The 20,109-nt window shown below is 34.9% G+C and overlaps 1 protein-coding gene across 1 annotated transcript in view; it reads right to left on the bottom strand.

Annotated features, from left to right (window-relative positions):
- Positions 1 to 4,059: 4,059 nt before the first annotated feature.
- Positions 4,060 to 20,109, bottom strand: part of LOC117321655 (protein disulfide-isomerase A5-like) — a 30,386-nt gene continuing 14,336 nt past the window's right edge. Inside the window, exons 11-25 of the mRNA XM_033876161.1 lie at positions 18,486 to 18,622; positions 18,104 to 18,171; positions 17,384 to 17,465; positions 16,907 to 16,919; positions 16,450 to 16,515; positions 14,826 to 14,965; positions 12,990 to 13,060; positions 12,491 to 12,619; positions 11,544 to 11,736; positions 10,720 to 10,787; positions 10,271 to 10,352; positions 9,907 to 9,919; positions 6,715 to 6,783; positions 5,154 to 5,407; positions 4,060 to 4,283 (exon numbers count right to left, since the gene is read on the bottom strand). Of these exons, the coding sequence (XP_033732052.1) occupies positions 4,129 to 4,283; positions 5,154 to 5,407; positions 6,715 to 6,783; positions 9,907 to 9,919; positions 10,271 to 10,352; positions 10,720 to 10,787; positions 11,544 to 11,736; positions 12,491 to 12,619; positions 12,990 to 13,060; positions 14,826 to 14,965; positions 16,450 to 16,515; positions 16,907 to 16,919; positions 17,384 to 17,465; positions 18,104 to 18,171; positions 18,486 to 18,622 (1,540 nt within the window). The 3' untranslated portion in view covers positions 4,060 to 4,128. The remainder of the gene's footprint in view (positions 4,284 to 5,153; positions 5,408 to 6,714; positions 6,784 to 9,906; positions 9,920 to 10,270; positions 10,353 to 10,719; positions 10,788 to 11,543; positions 11,737 to 12,490; positions 12,620 to 12,989; positions 13,061 to 14,825; positions 14,966 to 16,449; positions 16,516 to 16,906; positions 16,920 to 17,383; positions 17,466 to 18,103; positions 18,172 to 18,485; positions 18,623 to 20,109) is intronic.

Below are 20,109 nucleotides of genomic sequence, written 5' to 3'. Positions count from 1 at the left end.
GTCATCATTTATGCAAAATCTGTTCACCTTTACATAAGAATGTTTCTTACTAAATTGTGTTAAAAACAATTCATAACTGTATAACTAGTAGCAATTTAAAGGAATTACCTCTATTTCCCATATGGGGCCATGCCCCCCTTTGGCCCCTTAGGGATCAGAGTCACCATTTATGCAAAATCTGTTCCCTTCCCCCAATGATGTTTTTGACCAAATTGGGTTCAAATATTAATCCTTTCATAACTTTATGACTAGTAGTGATTTAAAGATATTACCTCTGTTTCCCCATTAGGCCCCGCCCCTTTGGTCCTTTGGGAGTCAGAGTCATCATTTATGCAAAATCTGTTCACCTTTACATAAGAATGTTTCAGACCAAATTGGGTTCAAATCCATTCATAACTTTATGACTAGTAGCGATTTGAAGGAATTACCTCTATTTCCCCATTAGGCCCCGCCCCTTTGGCCCCTTGGGGTCAGAGTAACCATTTATGCAAAATCTGTTCCCCTTCCCCAAAGGCTGTTTCTTACTAAATTGGGTTCAAATCCATTCATAACTTTATGACAAGTAGCGATTTAAAGGAATTGCCTCAATTTCCCCTATTGGGCCCCACCCCTTTGGCCCCTTGGGGGTCAGAGTAACCATTTATGCAAAATCTGTTCCCGTTCCCTGAAGGATGTTTCTGACCAAATTGGGTTCAAATCCATTCATTTTATGACAAGTAGCGATTTTTAGGAATTAACTCAATTTCCCCTATTGGGCCCCGCCCCTCAGGCCCCTTAGGGATCAGAGTCACCATTAATGCAAAATCTGTTCCCCTTCCCCCAAGAATGTTTCTTACCAAATTGGGTTTAAATCCATTCATAACTTTATGACTAGTAGCGAATTAAAGGAATTGCCTCAATTTCCCCTATTGGGCCCCGCCCCTTTGGCCCCTTGGGGGTCAGAGTCACCATTTATGCAAAATCTGTTCCCCTTCCCCAAGGGATGTTTCTGACCAAATTGGGTTCAAATCCATTCATAACTTCATGACTAGTAGCGATTTGAAGGAATTACCTCTATTTCCCCATTAGGCCCCGCCCCTTTGGCCCCTTGGGGGTCAGAGTCACCATTTATGCAAAATCTGTTCCCCTTCCCCAAAGGATGTTTCTGACCAAACTGGGTTCAAATCCATTCATAACTTTATGACTAGTAGCGATTTGAAGAAATTACCTCTATTTCCCCATTAGGCCCCGCCCCTTTGGCCCCTTGGGGGTCAGAGTCACCATTTATGCAAAATCTGTTCCCCTTCCCCAAAGGATGTTTCTGACCAAACAGGGTTCAAATCAATTCATAACATAATAAATCTGATCCCCTTCTGCCAAGGATGTTTCTGACCAAATTTGGTCAAAATCCAATAAGACGACGGACGCCGCGCCATGGCATAAGCTCACCGGACCTTCGGTCCAGGTGAGCTAAAAAAGTAGGAATATCCTATATATGCAAAGGGTTATAACTCCAGATTAAACAAGAACACCGTCTTCAGTACAAAGCTCATCTCACATTGAATATCACTGTACCTTGCACTAGAATTAAGGGTTGTGTACATGTTCACCAACTGGAATCTATCACAAAATATGAACACGAAACCAATATTTAAAGGTAAAATAGATTTAGCTTAAATAAGGTCTTGCATCGTAGAAAGTTTTGAAATTATCATCATGAAATATATTCAACTCCAGAAAATAGTACTGATTCCTTTCAACACTTGTACCAAATACAACATTAAGAAATCAATGCCAACACTGGAGTGACAACATAAGCCCCCCCTCTCTTAAAAGAGGCGAACTAAAAATTATTGATTCAGGATATTAACTCTAATCCATTATGATTAAATCTCATACAAAATCAGAAACTGATACGGCAAGCAGCTGGAAATATGGAAAACCATTACGAGAATGTCCTATGCGCAAAGGACCCCAACTCCAACAAAATCAAGAATACTAATACAGGGTTCAAACTTGATCTGTAATCAATTATACATAAGCCACAAGTCACTTCAACGAGGCAAGCGATAGTGAAAATAAAGGCTAAAAAACTGTTGATAATAACCTATGTGCAAAGGACCATAACTCCAGCAAAAAACAAGGGAATTTTTGACAAACATTTTTGTTCAAACTGTAATCGTAAAGACACATACTAAGTAATAAATTGATGTAGCAAGTTTAGTGAAAAAATAGTCTAAAAATCGGGTAATTAAGAGAAATTCCTATCTTTAAAAGGCCATAACTCCAGAAAAAAAGGAAAATTAACAGGGGTTGGAACGTTTAACTAATTGTTTTGAAAAAGCCACATACTATTACAGCTAGAAATTGATGAGGAAAACGGTAAGGAAAAACTATGTGTCTGATGACTACAGTCAAAGTAATCTGTCTGCAACAAAATTATTGACTTTGATTGAAACCAAGACTTTCCAGCTTCAGGATATATATATATTCATTTAAAAAATCTTTGTTGTCAGTGCAGTTAGTTAACATTTTTTTACATGTCACAAAAATATTTAATTGATGACTTTCACACTCTCTTTTTGCCAAATGTTGAACCTTTGTAATTATTTTGGAAAAGGCTTTAATAATGTTGTTATAAGTTGTGCCCAATTGCATGATCGTAAGAGGCGACTAAACTTGGGATCTTATCTTTTCTCTTCTTTCCTAACAACTTTCTTCTTCCTAATGTCTCCCTTGACAATGCCTCACTTTTGGCCTTTAGTTGAGCGTTTTGGGTTCTGTCCCCTAGCCGAGACATACCAGAGTCTTTAAAAATGGTAGTTGCTACTCCTGCTTAGCGCTCAGCTCATTTCGAGTGGGACGACTGGTTCGCCCGTTGTCAGTATAATGTGACCGGGTGGGGTGTGCTGCTGGGTGTCTTCGGCAGTATGCTTTAGTGAGGTAGCACTATAAATCGGCAAAAGTTCCGGCCTATCACAAGGAGACATAACACGAACATACCGCAGCCTCCCAACACACACATACGCACTCACCACACGCATGCATGTCACACACACGGGAGGCCGTCCTTAAATGACCTTAGATGTTAATAGGACGTTAAACAAAATAAACCAAACCAAACCAAAGTGCCCAATCCTTTTTGCTTTGATTTATGGCAATAAAAACATGTTGAAATCAAATCAAAATTTTTTCAATGACCAGGACAAACAGGTTAATGATATTCAGTCGGTACATTTACCATGCTTGGACGAAGGACTTTCAAGATTATTCAAATTAACGACCTTGCTCTCCTTTGAAAACCACAGGGATTCGATGTATTGACATCTTGTAAGCAATAAATTAATATAAGCTTGTTATCCGATACCAAATTATAAAAATGTATGTATATTTGAATGAATTTTGAAGTAAAAATAATAATATAGTGAAACTTGTTTCTTCTAGATAACAAAGAGGCCTGTGGATTTTCTTTTTGTAAACAAAATTACAATATCAACCTACATTGAAAAGGTCAAGTGTGTTTAAATCTGCAAATGACTTCTTTCAAATATAAACCAAGAGGGCAAAGGTCATGATATTTTGGCAAAAACATGTCTAGTTGAAGACCTATCAAGTGGTTTTTTTTCAAATAAATGTCCTTTATAAGGTCACAGGGGCCAAATGTACTCAAGTTTATGAAAATATTTGTTCCCGAACATCAAGATTCCAGTTACTGAAAAGAAAGAGTATTGATTTGGGGTTGAAGTTGTCACTTTACAAACTGCAGAACAGGTGAGCGATACAGACCAACTGCTATTGATCCTTGTCATTACCTAATACCACCTACACACCCCAGGATCATGCTAAAATATGGACTAAATCTGGATATCACATTTTTGTCAATTTTCCCAACTTTGACCAAAGTCTTTAATGATAACTGAAATTTCAATCTTAAGACTACTGTCATGATCCACATACTTGACAAAAATTAAGGAAATAATCTATAAACCACCAATCTTCGTTCAAGAAATAAAAGAATTAAACAGTCAATGTGTCATTATCCTGGACTACTGATGTCTAGAAGAAAGAAGCAAACAAGAATTAAGACATTATAAAATTTTATTTCATATATTTTTTATATAAATATTTCTAAAATTGGATTTCATTATGTTATAATTCTTCTTTATTATTAACAGATGGTGCATTGAGAATGTATTTGAGGAATTCATCTTCAGATCTTCCACCATTGTACTCGATGAGGTAGTCTCCCTTCACATATAACTTAAAAGTAGGGAAGCCTTCTATTTTTGTTTTCTCACAAGTGTCTGAAAATAGAGAAAAAAAGGTCATGCCTTTTAAAAGAGTAATTTCCTTTGAAATCAGTTGATAAATTTAATTCAAAATATTCAAATCATTTATGAAGAAAATTCACTGTTAATAAACTATTAAAGGGCAAGGATATAAATTCAGAGTACCATTAAAACATTTACAAACTAATAGTCACATAACAAAACAAACTGAAATAGTAAGAGCCCAGTAAAATACAGACAGATGGCAGTGGTATCTTGGGGTTCATAAAGAATTCACACCAATTTTGTCAATATGTCTGGAATCTAGATATACTTGGACCTACCTAGTGCCATGATTCACAGGGACTTGGAACTAACTTCCTACCAAAGTTCTATATACATGTTCATAATACATAAGACATTAAGTAAGAAATTTGTTCCTCTGCTAAATGTATATGAACCTTGGGTTGGAAACTTGTGCCAAGTCCCCGTGCAGTGTCGTGGTGTTTTCACTTGAATGATCAACACATCACCACAATAAACAGGTCCTTTTGATCATCTTATCAATTTAGTGTGTTTTAAGAAAATGTTTTATCATCCATTTTTAACAGTTACCCTGACTTAAAGCTCTAAAGGAAAATAAAGGTCTTCTTTTAATGATACTAGAGACATATACAATTTGAAAACAAAAAGAACTTTATTTACAATCTTACTTAGTACAGGGCACCATCACCTCTATATATTGTGTCAGGTATGCAAGGCACTCATTGTATTGGTTAATTTGGACTGTGTTTAAGTCTGATCAGTTATCACTATCAAGAGTTATATGTTATCCTTTTCGATTGTTCTATACATCACCAGACGACATTGCAAGGTTAGATTTCATTCACTTAAATCTGTTCTTACCATGGGCTACAGTACAATCAACTGCAACCAATGCACGAGACTTCTCCATTGCTGCTAACTTATCAGCTGCAGCCTGGAATGCTGGCTTGGCCTTTTTGCAGTGTCCACACCAAGGGGCATAAAACATGACTAGGGCTGAATCCATTTTAGCCATCACTGATGAGAAATTGTCATCTGTGAGATGTTTAACGCCACTTGGGACATCACTCCAGGATTCTTCTTTGGATGGAGGTGGTGACTGCTTAGCACTTGGACTGAAACACAATAATGTAATATCATTTACACTGACAAACTTGGACTGAAACACAATAATGTAATATCATTTACACTGACAAACTTGGACTGAAATACGATAATGTAATATCATTTACACTGACAAACTTGGACTGAAACACATTATTTACACTGACAAACTTAGACTGAAATACAATAATGTACAGTCGAACCCGGTTATATTGAAATGCTCGGGGAATGGAAAAATACTTCAAATTAACCGGTTTTCAATATAACCGGGATCCAGCCTTTTGCCGACATATTTCAGTACCGCGCTACGTCAAACAACACACCATTGTTCAATATACACTGTAGTTGATTTTACTTAGTCAGTATTTACAATCGGTTCCAAAATGATAATAGTTTCACAGTTTATTAAAAATAATGTGAAGTTCGACAGGAGAAGTCTTCGACTGTTGCTTGTTTTTGTTTATGTTGAGTTCGGGGACACACGTGAAAACAGTTTCCGGTACATCCAGGCTACTTTCCAAGAAACTACCATCTGAAACCGGACATGTGCGTCGATGATAGATGGATTTTCACGAATCGTTTGAGGGTCGTTGTCAATATCACTGTTCTGGTTACGTTGTTATCATTTTCTGTCGAATCCCTAAGAATGGCCTCGTCATTTGTAATTGTCTCGCGTATAGTTAAATGAGAGTCAATTCCGATGTGTATATGTAGCAGAAGCCAAAATAAGCTGTGTCCCTCGACGTTAATTCGTAAACAAATACAGATTCATGCTCATAACAAACGCATTTAATGATTAAAAGTCACAATTTATTTGTATTGTGTAAATAAGAATTTCATTTCTACCTATCTATTGATCGGACGCACGTACCGTAACGGCCGGTAATTATATAATCTAAGCCAATCGTGGCGACTTTCAATTTAAGCGATACCTAAACAATGGTTTAGCATTGCCGGGGGCAATAATTTCCTTTCAAATAAAACAATATTTCAAATAAACCGATTTCAAAATAACCGATGAAACAATACAAAGACAAAGAAGACATTTTGACGGGGATTGTATTTCACTTCAAATTAAACGATATTTCAATATATCCGATTTCAAATTAAGTGGGTTCGACTGTAATATCATTTACACTGACAAACTTGAAGTTATGGAAAACATTACTCACTTTTTGACAATTTAACTTAATAAACAACGATATAATTTATTATTTCATTTATAATTTTTAATATTTCAGATTGAACTATGGTTCGATCTTACAGTAACCCATTCTTTCCCAAGATTTAATACATATTTAACAGCACCAAAACTTACTTTTTCATAAAGCTGACAAGGTCATCAGTTGTTCTTCCCTTGTTATATTCAAATGATTCTTTTCCATCTCTGTAAAAAGACAATGAAACTTTCTGTGTGAATTAGCATACGAACATTACCCCCATTTTTATTACTTATGGTTTACTTCAATATGATAAGTTGTTGAATTGTTATTTCACTGTAATCAATTTAAACTTAACTTGCTTTTAATGATATTAAATTAAATACATCGATCATTTTGGTAACTGTATTTCTTTAAGACTACATTTTGTATACGCAAAAAGGAAATACAATTACCATAAGTATTTTTTTCAGTAGACACTGGCATAACAGTATGTATTAACAAGAGATCCCAGAGGGATCTTGGCGCCCACCATTGAATGATCTTTATAGGTTCTATGTCAGATTGATCTTCTCTCTATTTTTCCCTTCCTTTTACTAATCTGTGCAAATTGAGATATCCCTCCAGTACTTTTCAAACAAGGGAATCCTAGCTATATAAGAAATTTGAGATTTAACGATAATGGCTGTTTGTTTGCCAGGTTGTTTTCAGGACAGACTGGTCCAAAAATGCAATACAAGGGACCAAGGGGAACCTACATATGAAATTTGAGAAAGATCCCTTCAGTACTTTGAGAAATAGAGATAACAAACTTAAATTGTCAAAATCCAAGATGGCGGTCTGTCTGCCATATTGTTTTCCAATTGATCTCAAAATGCAATAAGCATAATGAGGCACCAAGGGGAACCTCCATATGAAATTTGAGAAAGATCCCTTCAGTACTTTCTCAGAAATAGCGATAACAAACTTCAGTTGTCAAAATCCAAGATGGCTGCCTGTCGGCCATGTTGTTTTCAGATTGGTCTCAAAACGCAATATGCATAACTAGGCACCAAGGGAAACTTACATATGAAATTTGAGAAAGATCCCTTCAATACTTTCTCAGAAATAGCGATAACAAACTTCAATTGTCAAATCCAAGATGGCTGCCTGTCGGCCATGTTGTTTTCCGATTGGTCTCAAAACGCAATATGCATAAAGAGGCACCAAGGGGAACCTACATATGAAATTTGAGAAAGATCCCTTCAGTACTTTCTGAGAAATAGCGATAACAAACTTCAATTGTCAAAATCCAAGATGGCTGCCTGTCGGCCATGTTATTTTCAGATTGGTCTCAAAATGCAATATGCATAACCAGGCACCGAGGGGAACCTACATATGAAATTTGAGAAAGATCCCTTCAGTACTTTCTGAGAAATAGCGATAACAAACTTCAATTGTCAAAATCCAAGATGGCTGCCTGTCGGCCATTTTTTTTCCCTGATTGGTCTCAAAACGCAATATGCATAACTAGGCACCAAGGGGAACCTTCATATGAAATTTGAGAAAGATCCCTTCAGTACTTTCTCAGAAATAGCGATAACAAACTTCAATTGTCAAAATCCAAGATGGCTGCCTGTCGGCCATGTTGTTATCCAATTGGTCTCAAAATGCAATATGCATAACTAGGCACCAAGGGGAACCTTCATATGAAATTTGAGAAAGATCCCTTCAGTACTTTCTCAGAAATAGCGATAACAAACTTCAATTGTCAAAATCCAAGATGGCTGCCTGTCGGCGATGTTGTTTTCCGATTGGTCTCAAAACGCAATATGCATAACTAGGCACCAAGGGGAACCTACATATGAAATTTGAGAAAGATCCCTTCAGTACTTTCTGAGAAATAGCGATAACAAACTTCAATTGTCAAAATCCAAGATGGCTGCCTGTCGGCCATGTTGTTTTCCGATTGGTCTCAAAACGCAATATGCATAACTAGGCACCAAGGGGAACCTTCATATGAAATTTGAGAAAGATCCCTTCAGTACTTTCTGAGAAATAGCGATAACAAGAATTGTTTACGGACGGAGGGACGGACGGAGGGACGGACGGAGGGACGGACGGACGGACGACGGACCACGGACGCAGGGCGATTTGAATAGCCCACCATCTGATGATGGTGGGCTAATAAATGGAAGCATTAAAATCAAACTAGAAACCAGTAATATCTCTGAACAGATCAAGTATGCAAATAGAACTGTAAGCTGCAAATAAGTACTCGACCCACTCACACACCTTCTAAGGATAAACGTTTGGTAACAGTTCAAACATAATGAAACGCTCTTCATAATTAATCAGTATCTTGCATACCAATGAAATGTATTTAAAGTTTCTATCCAGTGCTAAAAAGTCGTCTGGACAATATACACCAGTAATAAAAACATCCCATACTTTTAAACCTTGCCTTAATTTGATAGAGAAAGGTATAATCATTTCTATATTCACAACACATGCTTTACACCATAAAAGATACAAGTGATGTTAAACATGCAACTAAATATAAGGGAGACAACCTCATATTTACACATTGCTAAGGTCTCACTCAACTAATTCACTCAATCAGCTAGTGTTTCACCTGAGCCAAGTCCCTGAAGAAAATGTGTTTCTTAGGTTTGTAGCTATTTTCTGATTAAATAACATATGTAATGGGTACTTTCTATATACGAGAATAAAGAGTAGAGTCTTGAGATTTAAAAAATAAAAAATATACACTTCTGTTCAAGTTGAAAGATGTAGGATTCCAGAATCCAGGTGTAAAAAGGCGGAAATTTCCAAGTTGGGGTTCCCCTGTCCACTGTGAATATCAGGGTTACTGCCTTCCAATTACTGGTGTGCTTATATGCTATTAAACCTATCCAATAACATCATTGTTCTGGTAGGGAAATCTTCAAACTCTAATTTGATATAAATTTCACAACATTTGAACTTCAAATGAGCGATTGAGGGGATGTAGTCATTGGTAATAACATATAGTGAAATAAATAGTTGTGTGAGACCTGTTAATAAAAGGGAGACAATCTCGCTATCTAATTTGTGATAAATATCTACATCATTATTTTTTAAAAGCTATTCCAGTAAATTATGTACCCAACAGTAGGACTCGAGGTTTGACACAATAGAAGTGACTTAATTCAAAATGTATAGGCTACAGTTTCTCCGGCACCACTATGCATAGAATTCTTTATTTTTATTGTTCCTGTTGGATAAATATTTTACTGGAATTGCCCAGAGTAGATGTATAGTGTAGCAAGAGAAAATAAAGGCAGATAAAGAATGACTACAAGCAAAAAGAAAACAAGTACACCACTTACTTGAAATATTTCACTGAAGCAAACAAAACAACATTCATACAGATCGATCATCAAAAAAAAAATGTTCTTGTTTCTAAGATTTTAAACTAGTGCTGTTATTAAACAGATACTGAAGCAAATTTTACAATTGTTTACCTCAGCACAAATTTCGAAATATCAATACATAGTTTTTTTCCTAAAATTTCACATGTTAAAATCTTATTATAATACACCTTACTTAACAGAATTACAACTATGTAAATTGGAGATATAATCATCCTCTTTTAACCAACTGACTCTTTGGAATTTGTAATTTTGTATTAGTTTCTATGTCAGAGACACTTGTAGGATTGTGTTAAACACTAGCTCAGTGATCTAAACTTACATGTAGGGTATCCCTTAACTCCAAACCTGGCCGCCAAATCGGACTCTATGGTAGCATCAACTGCTGCTAAAACTCCATTTATCTGTTAGTAAATCAAATACAGCCCTTCTTATTGCTACATGTCAGAGTGAAACAGCATATATATGTCCCCAGAATCACATTTATACTGATTGTGAAACAAGAAATGAAAAGTAAATTGATTCGAGAGAATTTCTACATATCGGGTATATTTCTGTAAATTTTCTATTCTTAATACAAAATTAATTATTTCTTTTAATAGTTATTCATTGTATTGCGATAAAATTCAAATGTGAAATGAAAATATTCCCCAAATTTACAGTGACAAATCAAATACATGCATACAATTTATAATTGAAAGTAAGAAAATGCTAACATCTGAACAAGAGATAAAACAAATTGTAAAATTGATATCTTCTATATTTTGTTACCTCCTGATCATTGAGAATAGTAGCTGCCTCTCCATAGGCTGGTTTCATTGACTTGCAGTGTCCGCACCCTGAAAACAGGCAGAATCTCTAAACACACTTTTCTTACTATTAAATATCTTTTGAGCATTTTAAAATGTGTTACTGTTTCACAATTCAGACAATCAATCAACATACCTTATCTGACTTATGTAACACTATTTCAAAATCTTATGTCTATACGTCCCTGTAAGCACAATGTATACATGTATCTCTAGGGAAGCACTTGGTTTTTACCTTAGACAGAAATAAATGAGAAAGAGAGTTCCTGGACGAGCTATTCCTGTGAATTCAGGTGAATTCAGGTGAGTTCCAGGTTTGTCAAAACCAGAGATAGAGAGAGAATGATAACTGAAACAGTACAATTTAATAGATAATCTTTGCATTTTCTCAATCATCCACCATACAGGGAACTTTTGTTTATTTGAGGATTTAAACTCTCTGTTGAAAAGATATTTTACTGGCAAAGGCAATAAAGTTTCTGTCAATGGTCAGACGGACTGACAATTCGATACAAGGTAGTAGATTTGTCATGACTGACAATTCGATACAAGGTAGTAGATTTGTCACGACTGACAATTCGATACAAGGTAGTAGATTGTCACACTTAGGTCATCTCTTCTTACTCGTAAATTAGAGGAAGCTATAATTCCTATAAATGAAAATTAGAGGAAGTTATAATTCCTATAAATTATAATGCTGGATCTGTTCTGCACCGGACACAAAGATAAGATTCTAGCTGAATCAAAGATTTCTCACAGAACTGTACAATCCTCTACAATACTTACATGGAGCGTAAAACATGACAAGGACGGAATTGTGTTCCTGGATGAAACTGTCAAAGCCGTCTGTGGTTAGGAATCGTAAATTCTCCATACCAACCACTTCTGCCCACTGTTGGGCTGGGGTTTCTACAGCAGGAGCTGGTGGAGGGGCCCCTGGGTTCTGTGGGTCACTCATGAAGTTTATAAAGTCAGCCTCCTACAAAGACAAAACAAATAGTCCCCATCAAGTTTATAAAGTCATGCTTCCTACAAACAATGGTCAACTTCCTACAAACAAGAGTCAAAATTACAAAATTAACCTCCTACAATTCATGGACATTTCTTCCCATTTATACCCACCTCCCCCCTCCCCATGTACATATTGGTGAAAAAGGCTTTTTTTTCTTAATTCTCTACCTTACATGTAAATATCAGAAAAAAATGTTCTACTAACCTCACTCTTCTAAGTTCCACCATGTACCTTATCGGGGAAATGCTTTAACTCTCTACCTCCCATGTAAATATTCATCTTCGTTAACCAAGGGTTCTGATTACGTTACACTCCACTTACCCTTGGCAGATATAGTTGTCAGTTCTGGCCCTCTAGCAGAGATTTGAAATTACCACCCTTTGCGCATGAAATGTTCGACCAATCAAAACGACCATTGCCTATGCACTATTTACAAACACACATGTAGGCTTGTGTCATTTTGATGAGATATGTGATCAATAACTTCTATCAATTGATCAAACACTGTGAATGTTTCCCCAAAGATTGTACGTCTCTGTATTTAGGTAAAATGCTGTGACATAGTCGACAGGTAGCTCTGTACTGGGATTGGATGCCCTGGGATTCCAGAGCGCAACGGTTTAAACACGACTATATCGACCAAGGGTTCGTGGAGTGTAACGTAATCAGAAGCCTTGGCTAGCGAAGATGGTAAATATTAGGGAAAATGTTTTCTACTTACCTCTCTACCTCCCATGTAATTTTGTGGAGACTTTCCATACTTGAAGTATTTAAATGTTGGGTAACCTGTAACTTCATGAGCAGTACAGGATGTGGAATGTACAGTACAGTCAATAGCAGCAAACAGGACCTGCATTCAAATAAATCACTGTAAATTTTCATATCAAATACAGGTATACAGAACAATTTTAACTTGAAAATATAGGTAGGTAATTGCTTGCAGTAAGTTGGACTAAAAATGTAAAAGCGAATTCATCTGAAATTCAACATATGTGAGAAAACAAAATACATGTACACTTATTTGTCATCTTTAAGGATAGCTATAGGAAGTACAATTGCAAACCAATTACCAACATTACTATACCAAATGATATATTAACAAGAAAACAATTTTGTAAAAAAGTGTATTCCCTGAACTGAATAATTTATTGAAAATTACAATTCTATCAAGCTTAATCCTATACATTGTAACAATATTACATAATTAAAGGTGACTGTACCTTGGAATCATCTGTAAGTTTAGCAGCTGCCTGCATGAATTCTGGCTTAGCCTTTTTACAATGTCCACACCCTGGAAATATTCATGAATTAAAATGTTCATTGACAAAAGAGTCATAATGTATTTCTAGACAGGACACATTCTACATTTTCAAATATCAAATAATTATATCCAAAATAACAGATCCTTTATTCAATCAGATGGAATACCCAATTGATAAAGAAATGATAGGAACAGGTGATCTTCTAGGATTTTCCAACCAACTAAACAACTTTCATAAATTACGTTCCAACCATCAAAGCAATGTCAGGCCAGTTAACTTTTATACAAGATTTTCACCAATAGTTGTTACTGTTAACATGTATTCCAGGTTTATTCCACGACTTATAAAAATTGTATTGATAAAATCCAAATGAACATCCAAAACACTTTTAACTAGAAATTGTCATGGACAATTTGACGGGCTTTTCACCCCTTTGACAAACTTAAGGGAGCATTTGCCTTTATGATCTCGAATGCAGGTCAAGGTCATTCATTTAAACAAACTTGTTAGACCATCATTCAAGCATGCTACAGACCAAATATCATATCACTCGGTCTCTTGGTTATTGAGAAGATGTCATTTAAAGATTAAGCAATGATTGTGCAATCATGAAAATTTTCAAAATGGTGTACAACATGAACCGGAAGAGCTTAAGAATTGAAGGTAACAAAATCATCAGAATGACATACTGCATAGATCACTATTGAAAAATTAAAAAAATCAAAAAGTTGAAAATTTAGTGACCTTGGACCCAATTGCTAACTTGTTTATTTGATCTCTCACCTTAAAACTTTTGGTGAGTAAAAGTTAGTGCCAGGCATTGTCTACAAATAACATAATTACATGACCTCTGTAAAATGAATCCTTTTTGAGTTATGGTCATTTAAAAATGTTCAATACATGACGTCATGGCGGCCATATTGGATACCAGACTGTCCCCATAATAACAAGATTTAGTCAGTATCATCTCATTGTCCTTTTTCTTAAAGTTTGTGCTGAATCGCACTTGTAGAATTTGAGAAGAAACTTAAAATGTGAGTTGTGGGCATACCCCAAAGAGCAATAAATATTCAAAATGGTGTACCGCGTTAACAGCAAATGTTCCTGAAAAACTAAAGACATCAAAATCCTCCAAATGACATATACTACATCGATCAAAATAAGAATTTTTCAAAAATTCTGAAAAATACAGATTTTCTAAAAATAGACAAACTTGACCCTGAGCAAGCTTTTTTATTTGACCTCTGACCTTAAATTTGCAATTATATAAAAGTTAGCCTTAGACATAATGTATCATAATAGTATAACATTACATTTGTATCTTAAATACTTTTTGAGTTATGATTATTTAGAAGTTTTTAGGAATGATGTCATGGTGGCCATATTGGATTCTTGACCTACTTTTAAAAGTTTTTGACACATCTTCATACCTTGGCCAACAACATACTTGAAAGACAATTGGCCTCATCTTTACCAATCAAAAGATTAATATACCACAAAAACGGCAGAAGAATAATAAGAACAAGGGGAACCTACATATGAAATTTGAGAAAGATCCCTTCAGCACTTTCTGAGAATTAGCGATAACAAGAATTGTTTACGGACGGACGGACGGACCACGGACGCAGGGCGATTTGAATAGCCCACCATCTGATGATGGTGGGCTAATAAGAATAAGAAACATAATGAAAACAACTGGTGAAAAGCCCTAATTAAGTCTGAACTTTCTCAATATTCCAAGCATATACTATACAGCAACCCGACAATAACTAGTTAAATAAAGACCCAACATACATGGTGCATAAAACATAACAAGGCCGTGCTTCTTCTTCTTGAGCATAGGTTTAAAGTTTTCATCAGTAAGGTGAGCTACTTCACTTTCCATCTCTTCCCATTTAGGCTCTGGGGGTGGAGGTGGAGGAGGTTCCTTAGGACTGAAACAAAGGTATACATAAGTACATTATAGGCCCCTGGGTGGAGATGGAGGGGGTTCCTTAGGAGTGAAACACAGGTATACAGAAGTACATACAATTATAGGCCCTGGGTTGGAGATGAAAGGGGTTCCTTACAACTGAAACACATGTATATTTGTTTTATTTTGTTTAACCACTAGGTCACCACACATGTATAAGTACAAACAATTTTAAACTCTTTGGGTGGAGGTGAAGGGTGATATAACTAACGTGTATACACAAATATAAAGTTATCAGCTCTAAAGAGGTTCAAGGGAATAAAAGCACAGAAATATAACAGAGCAGAAACAGGTCTAGGTATATTAAGATCACATAAACAAGTACATCTGATGATAATATAAGCTTATAAACAATGGTGTCAAAGTATATCTAATGTTATTAAAGGGGTTCATTGTGGTTTCTCCAGTTACTAAAACATTATTCTTATTGTATTTTATTGTATTTCCAGTACTTCTTATATATATTATGTGATTGTATTTGTGATTTTTTGTGTTTTGATAAAGGGGCGGATTGCCTCGAAAATTTAACAAACCTTATTGTTTACACTGTTTGAATTACTTCTTTGCCCCATATAATGTTATTAAAGGTATATATTAGGTTTAATTGATACTCTGAAGTTATACAACCAGAATGTACCAAAACTCTGATTATCTATGAAAAAGAAATCTTTTTTGGTTATGCCAATGTTTGCATAAGTGACTTTCTAATAGTATGAAAAGGCTGTCTTTGCTGTATTTGGAATTTTTTTTTAGTTGTACAGTCCTACCCTGTTAAGACAAATTTCTAGGGACCACTCAAATGCTTTCTTTCTATATGGGCTTCGTATTATGTCGGGACGTATTTCCAATGTGTCACACCATGCATGAACAGCAACATGTACACTTTGTAAACACAAGTTTCACGGTACATTTTTTATATTAAAAAATAAACTAAACCACATATTGATTTTATCATTATCAAAAATCAAAAATTTGAAATTGTACATTGAATGTATGTGGTATTTTTTATTTAGGTCTACAAATACCTTGAGTCAAATCACGCAGCTGAGAAAAATCACTGACTAGTGTCTGTTTAACTCGATCAGAACTGACCTTGCTAACAAATATATCCAAGTCTGTCAAACTTTTGAAAACACGATCATCAACATCAGCTTGGATTGGTACAAATGATTTTATATAACTTGTCAAGGCATTCACAGGCCGTGGATCAGTAACACTTGTTTCTAGGTCACCAGGTTTTCATTGTAACCGATTTGTATTACGTGGATAAACAATATAAGAATAATAAACACAATTTGCAGGGGATTTAATTTTCATTCAATTTAAGCAAGTTTTTATATAGTTTTTATTGATCAGAGTTTGTATGATGTGGGTTGGACCTTATGTTTATATCAAGATTACACACCATTTGTGCAAATATATAAATAGATGTTGATGAATACTTACTCTTTCATAAATTCTACTATTTTTTCTTCTGTTCTTTCATTAACATCAAATGCAAATTCACCATCCCTGAAAAAGATATACAACACTTATGTAATTTCATCAATAACATTCACAATCAAGGAAAAGTTAGTCGGCTATTCCAGTAAAACATATATCCAATGGGATGGAGGATCCCGGAGATAATGCAGCCTTTTATGTATTACTTTTTGAATTAATAACTTCTATAGAAGTCTTTGTTTGAAAAACCTGGAGTCCTCTGGTTGGATAGACATTTTTCTGAAATAGCCCATTATAAGTTATCAAATGAAATGTGCATAAATTATTGATGTATTTGTCATTATCAAAAGCATGGATATTCTCTTAAAAAATTAATAAACCTGAGATTAATTGGCAGTAGAAAAAAACTCTTCATATGATTAATTCTTTTTAGTTAAATGTAATAATAAATTGTACTTACTTGAAATATTTAACTTCATATCAGAAAAGAGCAAGGCCATATGAAAGAAAAAAAAGACATTGTTTCATAATACCATTAATATGAGTCTGATATTGGTCACCTCTGGAATAGGTTTACACAGTGATCACCTTGTTAAATAATTAATTTAAAATTATGTTGTCAAATGCCTATATATTATGTGTCATACAAAACCATGTTAAGCATGTTTATACAATCCAACATACTACATTGTACTGTTTATTATGTAATAGCTTTTATTACACAGCTAATAGTACTACATAATCATACAAGTCAGTGGCATATCTTTGAACAACCAACATATATCTTGTGAAATGAGTCAAATAAATCATATGTTAATAACAACTATCAATTCTGAAGTTTAAATAGTTGAGAAAGTCACATTATTATTAAACAGTATGATCAGCAGAGCAGTTGACACAGAAGAATTTTACACCTGTTTGAACTACAATACTATACCTGTTGGAAATCCTTTGATGTTAAACTGGTCCCCAACAGTTTTCTCTTTCGTGGCATCCACTGCCGCTATCACACCTTCAATCTGGTGAAAATGAGTTGCATCACATAGTACTAAAGCCTTACAATATTACAAAATGGTTTTTAAATACACATGATATTCTCTTGCTTTAATTGAAATGCAACACTAAACAAAACAAAGAAATAAAGCTATTCTTATAAGAGTCAGTGAAAGAAGAAAATATAGGTTACACTGACCTTGATTTGTACTATAAATGAACCACAGTTTATGATAAAATTTATTACCTAAGTAACAGAGATAAAAGTTTAACCAAAATATGTTGCCTAACTTAAGATGATGTAGTAAACCTAGCACCATCTGATGAGGAATCCATTTCTTTGAAAACAATCTTAATGGAATAAAAAATGTACTGAATTACTTTTTTTTTTTACATATTTCAATCCTAGATTATTTATTATAGATGTATATCAGACAATCCTCCTACATACAATCTAAGATAGTGGCAAGTAGAGAATAACCCCATCCCTCACTTCTGTCCATATTTAGTGCACAATTCCTCCTGTGCTTATACCCGATAAAATACGGTATTGTACACATTCATATTTTAGCAGCACTTTTACTTAAGAGTATTTTGCTCTGTATAGGGATTCCTTCTCAGCCCACAAAGAGTAACACAGTAGACCTCCATAACAATCACTTACATTTTCCTCCTTTAACTTTTCAGCAGCTTTTGCATAATCTGGCTTCATTTGTTTACAATGGCCACACCCTGAAATAATTGAACATTCATTAATTACATCCTATCAGAAATCAATTCTGGAGATATGGTCATTTAAACTCACTGACAGGTTTATGAAACAAGAACTGCTAATTGAAGAGATTTATTCAACAGTACAATACATAGACATCAATGAGAGCATTTCCTTCAGAGTTCACAATGCAGAGAATTTCTTTATTTCTTTTATTTTCTTATAGCCCTGTATGATAGATATTTTACTGGAACAGAACCAGCTGGATAACATGATAATGGATAATTTGACATTTTAGCATTTTTACAATAGTTGGTAAAATAAATAAACTTACATGGCGCGTAAAACATGACCAATACAGAGGGGTGTGTCTTCAGGAACTCATTAAAATTACCCTCAGTTAAATGGACGACATCTGATGGCTCATCAGCCCATTCTGCCTCTTTGGGCTTCTCTGATGGAGGCCCAGGACTGAAATATTGAGGACAAAATTTACATAACACTTCAAATTTGGTATTTTTTAACAAGACTGATATTATACTTCAAATCGCAGTAACATTTTTTTTTAACAAGACTGATATTACATATCAAATTGAAGAAACAAAACTTCTAACACATTAACATATATGATTGTGTGTCGTCAGAATGCTTCTGAAGTATATCTTATGAATCAGATGTAATATAATTTAATAGCAGAAATCTGCATATCAGAACACCAAATACTGTATTAAAACTTTCAGTCTACCTTACATCTGTTTTGTCACCTAAAATAGTAGGCATACCTGCTGCTTGGAAATCTCACACACAATGTTAACATATGATTTGGATATGGGACACTCTACTCTCTATAAAATTAATGTTAACTGTACTTAATTTAAATCAAATTTGAAACAAGTTAAATCAACTTATACTGATCACTCTTATATGACCACAAGGGAAACATATGAGGGTTCTTAATTATTGTTGGAGGAAACCGCAGTACTTGGAGAAAACTTAGATGGTCTAGCAGGTATCTCCATATTTTTTCATGCCCGATCAGAAAATCAAACCCTGATCTCCTAGGTGAAGGCAAGTGAAATAACATTGCATCACCCGGCCACCCATCTATTCTGATAATCAGAAATTATAATTGGTTGTGTACCGGTTATAGTACTAGGTATGAAATGTTGATTGAGATGTGTCATATGTACATGACTGGCAATAGGTTACTGCACCTGTGTATTCATCCAGAGCTCCTTGTGGGGGCACATCCTGTATGTTTATGTGAGTAATGTATTGATCAGTCTAGCTATTCCTACTGTATAGGTGTGTCCAGTGGTCAAGGCTATCAGGCTCTGTGTAATAATTTGTACAAATGTAGCTGTGAAATGTAGGTTGGTGTTGGTGTGTGAATGGATCCAGTGGAGTATAGCTACTTGCACTGGTAGGACGTACTATCTATGAATGGCCATTTAGCCAGTATATCAGAGTCATATGAAATTAGCATAGGTGTAGCACAGGTTAACACTCTACTTGTGACATACTTTTGTGTTTTGAAATTCTTCTATAATGTAAGTGATAAGAATTGTGAAATATAAACTTAACATGTGTAATCATCAACAAGAAGCTCTGAAAGGTCAATTTCTGGATTTGGGACAAATCTGAAATGGCAGACAGTCACCTATATGCATCCTCAAATTTCCAGGGGTTGTGTATTCATGTATGATGAGATACCTATATGTAACTATTCAGAATATAATCCTTAGATTTCAAGGATGATCTTTATGCTATAACAAAATACACTGTCACCATTTCAAGGACTCATCAAATGTATGAGTCAATGATTTATAAAGGACTTTTACATTTGTACTTTAACCTACATTTGTCAAGGGAATACTCAAAATGGCACCAACTGATTGTGCAATGGACAATCTTCTGATGTTTCAGGAGACTCAACAGATAATGACTGAATTTAATCC

Source organism: Pecten maximus, chromosome 2 (genome assembly GCF_902652985.1).
Source record: "Pecten maximus chromosome 2, xPecMax1.1, whole genome shotgun sequence".
NCBI lineage: Eukaryota > Metazoa > Mollusca > Bivalvia > Pectinida > Pectinidae > Pecten > Pecten maximus.
This window is presented reverse-complemented; position numbering and strand designations above follow the sequence as displayed.